Raw genomic sequence first — 9,078 nt, forward strand, 5'->3', positions numbered from 1 at the left:
GGATCCCCAAATGCAGGTGTGAAAAACTTGTTGCATCATTCCCAAAAAGACTCATGGCTGTATTAGCTCAAAAGGTTAAATATATGAGTGTCACAGCAAAGGGTCTGAATACTTATGACCATGTGATATTTCAGTTTTTCTTTTTTAATTAATCTGCAAAAATGTCAAACATTCTGTGTTTTTCTGTCAATATGGGGTGCTGTGTGTACATTAATGAGGGAAAAAATGAACTTAAATGATTTTAGCATATGGCTGCAATATAACAAAGAGTGAAAAATACTTTCCGTACCCACTGTATTTCCATATGCAGCTTACACTTGAAACTGAGACAGTAACCCCATAGTACTCCTTGTAAGTAGGCTGCACCTGTTTCTAAATTAATTAACCAACCAAATAAACACTACTACTACTAAGTGTTTACAAAACCTAACAAATTAAATAAAATAAATAAAAAACATAGAAACAAACCTGGCTACAAACAATATCAATATTAACTCTACATAGTAACTAATGACAAAAACCACGAAGAGTTTTAATAAGAATGATATGTTTTTTATTCATAAATATGAAATAAGAGTGGTTAGCCATTGATAAATGATTGCAACAAACCAGGTTGAGGTTTCCTGCTCCTTGGTGGTTTCCTGCGCCACTGAGCCTCAGGTAACTCTGGACTATACTGACATCTAGTGGCAGTTGTCTGTATTGCAACCACACACAGCATCGCTGCTCTTCCACACAGCTGTCTGTTTAGTCATCTTCACAAAGACATCACCCTGAAATTAAAACAGAGATGTTTTTATTGTCGGTGTACTTCCTGTATTTTTAACCGAATGATGTTTTGAAGCAAAAATGGATCAAATGTTTTTGATTTTTTTTAATAACCATTTCTCAGTAGTAGTTCGGTCAGGTTCTCTACAATCACACGATTTGTAACAGCCAAAGACAGGGCATCCACAGCGTTTTACAACGCAATAGTCTAATTATGCCCGTAAATATTAGGAGTATTGGGGCCACACCGAGGGGGGAAATGAAAAGACAGATTTATTTAATTTTGCATGTCGAACATAAAGTCAAAATGTGAATCGACTTTATTCACCACAAGCAAGCAAATAAAGAAAGAAAGAAATCATGTATTAATTTTGCATGAAAAAAAGCCTCCTGTATTATTGCCACTTCTGTTGGAAAGTTTGATCCCTGCACATTGTGTGCGTAAATTGCGCATGGCAGAAACAAACTTGATATCCGCTCGAAGGATGTTACAAGAAGTTACTTAGAAAACGGAAGTACAATGACACACTAAACTTCCACGGCTGGGTGACACACTAACATGAACTGTATCCTCCCTTCTCCAAAAGTTTAGTTTCTGTTAATTGAGATGCCCGTGTGGAAACTTAACGCGCTGAAAGTTGTAGGTAAAACTGTCTGACAGGATTCAGCTTCTCTGGTGAAGCAACGCGCAGTTCATCATCTTCAGAGTGGTTCTCTGTGAGGAAAGCAAACACCCCGAGACCGCAGGTGAGCGTCACATGACCCAATCTGTTTCACATATATCTTATATTTTCCTGCTGTGTGTCTGTAGGCTTCAATACCGAGTCGCTGTCACGTGTTTTTATCACAAAGATATGACGTCGGTGTTGTTAAAAGAGATTCATTTTTTATATTTTCAGGTTCTTTTGAATCATCATGCCGCCACACCCCGTAATCCAGGCAATCATTGACTTCTCAGCTGGAGCTATAGGTGGGTTAACTGTCTGACTGAAGGTAATATAGAACTATCCCTCTGTGCTCCAGTTTATCTGATCAGACCATGGAACCTCAACAGACTTTATCAAACCTATTACAACAGCAGATTATTTACAAAAACACTACTCTAAATCAAACACAACGTAGGTGGGCATACTGTAATGGCTTTCTTCATGATGTGTGCCTTCATTTCTTATTTTGTTTTTAAATATAATTGTTTTATATACAGTAGTAGCCTGCTGAAGCACGTTTATATGGTGGTGTGCTAAAAAGGGATCTGAGCACACTCCAGTGAGATTCTGTTTAAGAATGAGTCAGTACTCTTCCTGTTCCATTCAAGGGAAATTTTGACTTTGCTCAAGGAGAGATTGCGAGATCAGCTACAGATCATAAACCTTTCTGCTCACCAAGTTTGATTACATTAACCAAGTAGTAGTTTGTAGAGTGTACAGTTGCTCTATATATTCACAGTCATATCATATCATCTGTGTGTGTGGTTGCATTTCTTTACACAAAATCGTACCAAATGTGTGCATCTGTATGGTGGAGCATAACAATAAAAAGTGTACACACTCGTCCCTGGACTCTGCTTTAGGCACGTTTAAGTTAGGACATCAATTACATCTGTCTTGATGAACCTTCCATCTTTTGTAATCCTTCTGCAGGTGGAACAGCTTGTGTGCTGAGTGGCCAGCCATTTGACACCACAAAGGTGAAGATGCAGACATTCCCCACCATGTATCGCGGCTTCATCCACTGTTTTATATCAAACTTAAGACAGGTGGGAGTCCGTGGCCTCTACAAAGGCACAACCCCAGCCCTTATAGCCAACATCAGTGAGAATGCTGTTCTGTTCCTCAGCTACGGCCTCTGCCAGGATGCGATTCGCTTTGTGTCGAGGATGGAAAAGGGGGCAGGACTCAGGTTGGACACTGGCATTTCTGTTTCTGTGTATTATTTAGATTTTACATACGTCCCAACTTTTTCTGATTTGGGGTTGTATCTGGTGTATCCACAAACAGTTAGTGTGTGTGGTGCACCCAGTTTTATCAGTTTATTTTAAACCCCATATGGGGCAGATTACTAGTGGGCAAGTGACCTCTGATTTGTGGTTATGATTGGAAGGGATGTATTTTTCTGTATAAACATTTAAATGTCTCCGATGATATCATTTATAATGCTAAAACCCATTTTTGTGTTTTTCTTTTATTCTTTTTTTCATTGCTAATCAGTGATATTCAGAAGGCATCAGCAGGGTCTTTAGCTTCGATCTTCTCCGCTATGGCAATATGTCCCACCGAGCTGGTGAAGTGTCGTCTGCAGGCTATGCATGAGATGGAAGTATCTGGAAAGATTACGATTGGACAGAGGAGGTGGGTATGGACCCAAAAGAGGTGTTTGAAGAGAGTTTACTTTGTTGATGCACCTTTGACTGAGTAATGTTTTGTGGTGTGACCTCAGCACTGTGTGGACAGTAGTCAAGACGGTGTTGAAGACAGCTGGTCCCCTGGGCTTCTACCAAGGGCTGACATCCACCATCGTGAGGGAGATACCAGGGTACTTCTGCTTTTTTGGGGCCTATGAACTGTGTCGGTCTACATTTGCACAATACATGGGCACGGAGAAGGACGGTATAGGTATGGTTGTTTTATGTCCTCAAATTTAATGAGGCATTTTTGCTAATTAGAACGTGCGCTGTTTGAGATCTTTGCTCATAAAATAATTTTGGTCTCTGCAGGTATTCTTCCACTGATGTTTAGGGGGGGGTTTGGAGGAGCTTGTCTTTGGTTGGTGGTCTATCCGATAGACTGTGTGAAGTCCAGGATCCAGGTGTACTCTTTAACTGGGAGACAACAGGGGTTCATGAAGACCTTCATGAGTATCATACGTACTGAAGGTAAGTTTTGAATTTACATGTTTAAATTGAAATTTAGCCAGATGGCTATGACTCTTAACTCTACATTATACCAGATAATATTTATTCTCTCAAATATTCATTTCTACTTTACTTGTATAGTGCCAAATCACAACAAAAGTCATCTCAGCACACTTTACAAAATAAGGTCTAGACCTTATTAATATTAAAGAGGAAAACCCAACAAATCCCCAATGAGCAGCACTTTGTGACAGTGGGGAGGAATATTTTTGAAGTTTCTACATTCAGACCATATTTGTGACAGCAGGGGAGCACAAATCACTGTTTAAATCACATAACCTTATAATGCTAGTGTAAAGGTTGGTGTTTTGGTAACAACCACGGGTCAGTAGAGAACAGTGCTCACTTGTGCACACACTCGCCCTCTAGACTTTCCCCTTCTGTTCATAACAAGTTTAGAAATTCAAAAATCAGAAATAACCTCTACTCCCTGCGAGAGTTTATTTAAGAGAAAATGATTCTTGAACTATTCTTTAATTATTTGTTTTGTTGTAGTATGCTTTCTAACCTTCTGGGAAAAAACATGCATATTGTTAAATACAGTCTTTGTGAGACTTTGTGGAATTATAGCCACCACTTCTGTTACCCACTATTCACCCTCCTTTGTGTAGTGACTTTAATGTGGTGTAACTGCTTAAAATAGCCATTTTTACCCGTCAGTCTACACTTGGAAATCCATAACGATAAGGCGAAAGCGTGTTTTTAGAATTTCCTGAAAATGTATTAATAGTCAAAAACCTTCATTCAGAAGCTTAATTCAATAAACTGAAGAAGCTCCTTCTTGGTTAAGTCTCTGGATTTGGACAGTTCCATTCTTCCTAGCAGGTCCTCTCAAGCTCTGTCACACTGGGTAGGAAAGTTCTGTAAACAGATCTCCCTGCAGATGGGGTATAAGTCTGGCCATGCAAGGACAGCCAGAGATTTGTCCCAAAGCTGCTATGAGAAGGGGTCTGAATACTGTAAGTGACAGCTGTTGGAGTATTTTTGACACAGAAAGCATGGGAGAGTCTGAAATCTGGAAGCAACACAGACAGTTTAGAAACATTAAGGCTTTTAAAAACTGAAGATAAGTACATAATGGGCAATGTATAGCAGCAGGAAAAGCAAATGGCAAAAACATATTGCATGTAGTATAAATAGAGCAGTCAGCTGTTCCCTTTGTGTGTGTGTGTGTGTGGTTATGAGGATGGAGGGTAGATGGTCCATGTCCATGTTCAACAGTTTAACAGCTTGTTCCGAGGTCGAGGTTGTACAAGGTGACCCACAGCAGTGTGGATGGCAGTACAAACAACTTCTTCTGTAGATCAGTTTGCTTGATGTTCAAACTGGTGTTGGTGCAGAAATGCAGGAATGGTGTGTGTTTTTTATATATGGGCCAAAATCAGTGTCAAAGCATTTGGCTGTCACCAGAGTGAGTGCAACTGGACCATAGTTATTCGAGCAGCTTTGTTTTTTGTTTAGGGATGGGTATGATGGTTGTTGTTTTGAGGCACGTCGGGACGACGGCATGGGTTGGGGGGGATTAAAAATGTTGGTAAAGACCTGCCACCTTGTCTGCACATGCCTGGGAATGTCGTCAGGTCCTGCTGCTTTCCTTGTTAGTTGCTGACCTCTGGTGATCTGGTGACCGTCTGTCCGTAACCCGGGTGTCATGGTCTGCAACAGAATGGACAAAGAATGTGTTAAGATCCTCTGCCAGGGAGGGGTTAGCCTTTTTATAGTTTGTAATGGCCCATAGGCCTTGCTACATGAGTGGATATTAGCAAGCAATGTTAGAAAAGTTTTCCTCTGTCCTGAGTCTGAGCTGCTTTTTTTTAGGTTTGCTCTTGCTTCAGTGTCCTTAGCTATATACAGTGCCTTGCGAAAGTATTCGGCCCCCTTGAACTTTGCGACCTTTTGCCACATTTCAGGCTTTAAACATAAAGATATAAAACTGTAATTTTTTTGTGAAGAATCAACAACAAGTGGGACACAATCATGAAGTGGAACGAAATTTATTGGATATTTCAAACGTTTTTAACAAATAAAAAACTGAAAAATTGGGCGTGCAAAATTATTCAGCCCCCTTAAGTTAATACTTTGTAGCGCCACCTTTTGCTGCGATTACAGCTGTAAGTCACTTGGGGTATGTCTCTATCAGTTTTGCACATCGAGAGACTGAAATTTTTGCCCATGCCTCCTTGCAAAACAGCTCGAGCTCAGTGAGGTTGGATGGAGAGCATTTGTGAACAGCAGTTTTCAGTTCTTTCCACAGATTCTCGAGTGGATTCAGGTCTGGACTTTGACTTGGCCATTCTAACACCTGGATATGTTTATTTGGGAACCATTCCATTGTAGATTTTGCTTTATGTTTTGGATCAGTGTCTTGTTGGAAGACAAATCTCCGCCCCAGTCTCAGGTCTTTTGCAGACTCCATCAGGTTTCCTTCCAGAATGGTCCTGTATTTGGCTCCATCCATCTTCCCATCAAGTTTAACCATCTTCCCTGTCCCTGCTGAAGAAAAGCAGGCCCAAACCAGGATGCTGCCACCACCATGTTTGACAATGGGGATGGTGTGTTCAGGGTGATGAGCTGTGTTGCTTTTACGCCAAACATAACGTTTTGCATTGTTGCCAAAAAGTTCGATGTTGGTTTCATCTGACCAGAGCACCTTCTTCCACATGTTTGGTGTGTCTCCCAGGTGGCTTGTGGCAAACTTTAAACGACACCTTTTATGGATATCTTTAAGAAATGGCTTTCTTCTTGCCACTCTTCCATAAAGGCCAGATTTGTGCAGTATACGACTGATTGTTGTCCTATGGACAGAGTCTCCCACCTCAGCTGTAGATCTCTGCAGTTCATCCAGAGTGATCATGGGCCTCTTGGCTGCATCTCTGATCAGTCTTCTCCTTGTATGAGCTGAAAGTTTAGAGGGACGGCCAGGTCTTGGTAGATTTGCAGTGGTCTGATACTCCTTCCATTTCAATATTATCGCTTGCACAGTGCTCCTTGGGATGTTTAAAGCTTGGGAAATCTTTTTGTATCCAAATCCGGCTTTAAACTTCTCCACAACAGTATCTCGGACCTGCCTGGTGTGTTCCTTGTTCTTCATGATGCTCTCTGCGCTTTAAACAGACCTCTGAGACTATCACAGTGCAGGTGCATTTATACGGAGACTTGATTACACACAGGTGGATTCTATTTATCATCATTAGTCATTTAGGTCAACATTGGATCATTCAGAGATCCTCACTGAACTTCTGGAGAGAGTTTGCTGCACTGAAAGTAAAGGGGCTGAATAATTTTGCACGCCCAATTATTCAGTTTTTTATTTGTTAAAAAAGTTTGAAATATCCAATAAATTTCGTTCCACTTCATGATTGTGTCCCACTTGTTGTTGATTCTTCACAAAAAATTACAGTTTTATATCTTTATGTTTGAAGCCTGAAATGTGGCAAAAGGTCGCAAAGTTCAAGGGGGCCGAATACTTTCGCAAGGCACTGTAAGCTGCGTCTCTGAGCCTAAGCAGATTCCTGGCCTTGCTGTTCAGCTGAGGTTTGTGGACAGGGTAAATGTAATGAATAGAAGTGTCAGCTGAAGTGTAAGTTTATCTGCTTTCAGTGATGTCAGTTAAACAACAGAAGAAAGCTGTGGAAGTGCCAGCTAAAAACTAAGAGATAAACATGGTTGAACTGTTATTGAAAAGTGAGATTTGAAATAAAATGTGTAATACTAGGTCTGTAGGTATGTATAGAACATTTAATATGTACATTCAGTTTTTTATTATGAAAAATCAGATTTTTAGATACTCTATTGGGCAAATGACTCATATCACCTACTGTAAGTGAAATTGTCAAATGGGATATGCTGTAAAATGAGCATGTCCAACTGAAGAATGTCTCTCTCTGTGGCGCTAAAGTAAGAAATTGATAAGCAACACACTGACACTGTTTATGCTGTGGTGCTCGGATTGTGATGACGCTTCTAATGGGCCAACACAGCGGGCTCTAAAGGGATGTTTTACACTGTAGGGTATGAAAATGTCAAGTTGGCACATTTAGTTGAACATCTCATCTGTCTGCACATTAAATGTAGTGAGTGTCAGTGACATGCCGCACCATCTGCTGGTGTAATGCGGACATGCACAGAATAACATGGGCTCAGAGTGTATGGACCAGTTCTAATTCTTGTAACATTTATTTGGAAGTGCAGTGACCGGTGTGGTCTTATGACTTTGAAAAGCCAAAGACTGACATTGCAGATTGCATTTTGACACAAATGCAGGGACCAACGACTGACCTTGCAAGGGTGGTGAAACGTAGTATAAAGTGTCATCTAAACTTGTCACTTCTAAAATATGCAGTATGTAGATACAAAAACTAGATCAGAGTGGGTTAACAGAGGAGTTTAAACTTGCACCGACACCCCAGTGTGGATGTATTTAGTTTCTAATTGTCCAAGTGATTGACTGTCTCTTGCTCAACAGGGTTCACTGCTCTATACTCGGGCCTGACTCCTACCATGATACGCACCTTCCCTGCCAACGGAGCCCTCTTCCTGGCTTACGAGTGGAGTCGCAAGTTTATGATGGAGACAGTTGGTTCCTGACACCGAGGATCTTCCCACTTGAAGCAAATATCTTTCTGAAACACTCCCTTGTCATCTAGTATTTTTCAAAATTTTATTGTCTTAATGTTTTTGCAGTTTGACCTAAAGAATGATGCACATGTTTTTGGCACAGCTGTACTTGAATATCTTGTGAATAACATGAATCCTGTACTGCCCACAATTATTTAAAATAAAGTTTTAATCTTAACATCCATAAGTCTTAGTTTAATGTTTGGAAACAGTATATCTGTGAGCATGTTGCAGTATTGATTGATGTGACTGGGCTGTATCTCACTGCACATTTCTCAGTGAGCATTCACAAAAGGTTTGCCAGCAAAAACTCAGAGGGCAGAATATGGACAGCCAGTTCAACCTGTCCTCTACTCAACTATACCAGTGATTAGATTTATTGCTGTTAATCGGACGTTATCCTTAATTGTATTTGGTGAAGGAACCGGGGGTGGATGAGATCCGCCCCGAGTACCTTAAGTCTCTGGATGTTGTTGGGCTGTCTTGGTTGACACGCCTCTGCAACGTCGCATGGCAGTTGGGGACAGTGCCTCTGGACTGGCAGACCGGGGTGGTGGTCCGTCTTTTCAAGAAGGGGGACCGGAGGGTGTGTTCCAACTACAGGGGGATCACACTCCTCAGCCTCCCCAGGAAAGTCTATGCCAGGGTACTGGAGAGGAGAATTTGACCGATAGTCGAACCTCGGATTCAGGAGGAACAATGCGGAACACTGGACCAGCTCTATACCCTCTTCAGGGTGGCGCAGGGTTCATGGGAGTTTGGATGTGTTTCGTGGATCTGGA

The 9,078-nt window shown here is 41.1% G+C and overlaps 1 protein-coding gene across 1 annotated transcript; it reads left to right on the forward strand.

Annotated features, from left to right (window-relative positions):
- Window positions 1-1,244: 1,244 nt before the first annotated feature.
- Window positions 1,245-8,476, forward strand: slc25a15a (solute carrier family 25 member 15a). Its single transcript, XM_020614709.1, has 7 exons — window positions 1,245-1,515; window positions 1,668-1,738; window positions 2,409-2,667; window positions 2,976-3,116; window positions 3,205-3,380; window positions 3,482-3,640; window positions 8,145-8,476. Exons 2-7 carry the CDS (start codon window positions 1,684-1,686, stop codon window positions 8,264-8,266), a joined length of 912 nt encoding a protein of 303 aa, XP_020470365.1. The 5' UTR covers window positions 1,245-1,515; window positions 1,668-1,683; the 3' UTR covers window positions 8,267-8,476.
- The last annotated feature ends 602 nt before the right edge of the window (window positions 8,477-9,078 follow it).

The sequence above is a fragment of the Monopterus albus genome, unplaced genomic scaffold (genome assembly GCF_001952655.1).
Source record: "Monopterus albus unplaced genomic scaffold, M_albus_1.0 scaffold150.1, whole genome shotgun sequence".
NCBI classification, from domain to species: Eukaryota; Metazoa; Chordata; class Actinopteri; order Synbranchiformes; family Synbranchidae; genus Monopterus; species Monopterus albus.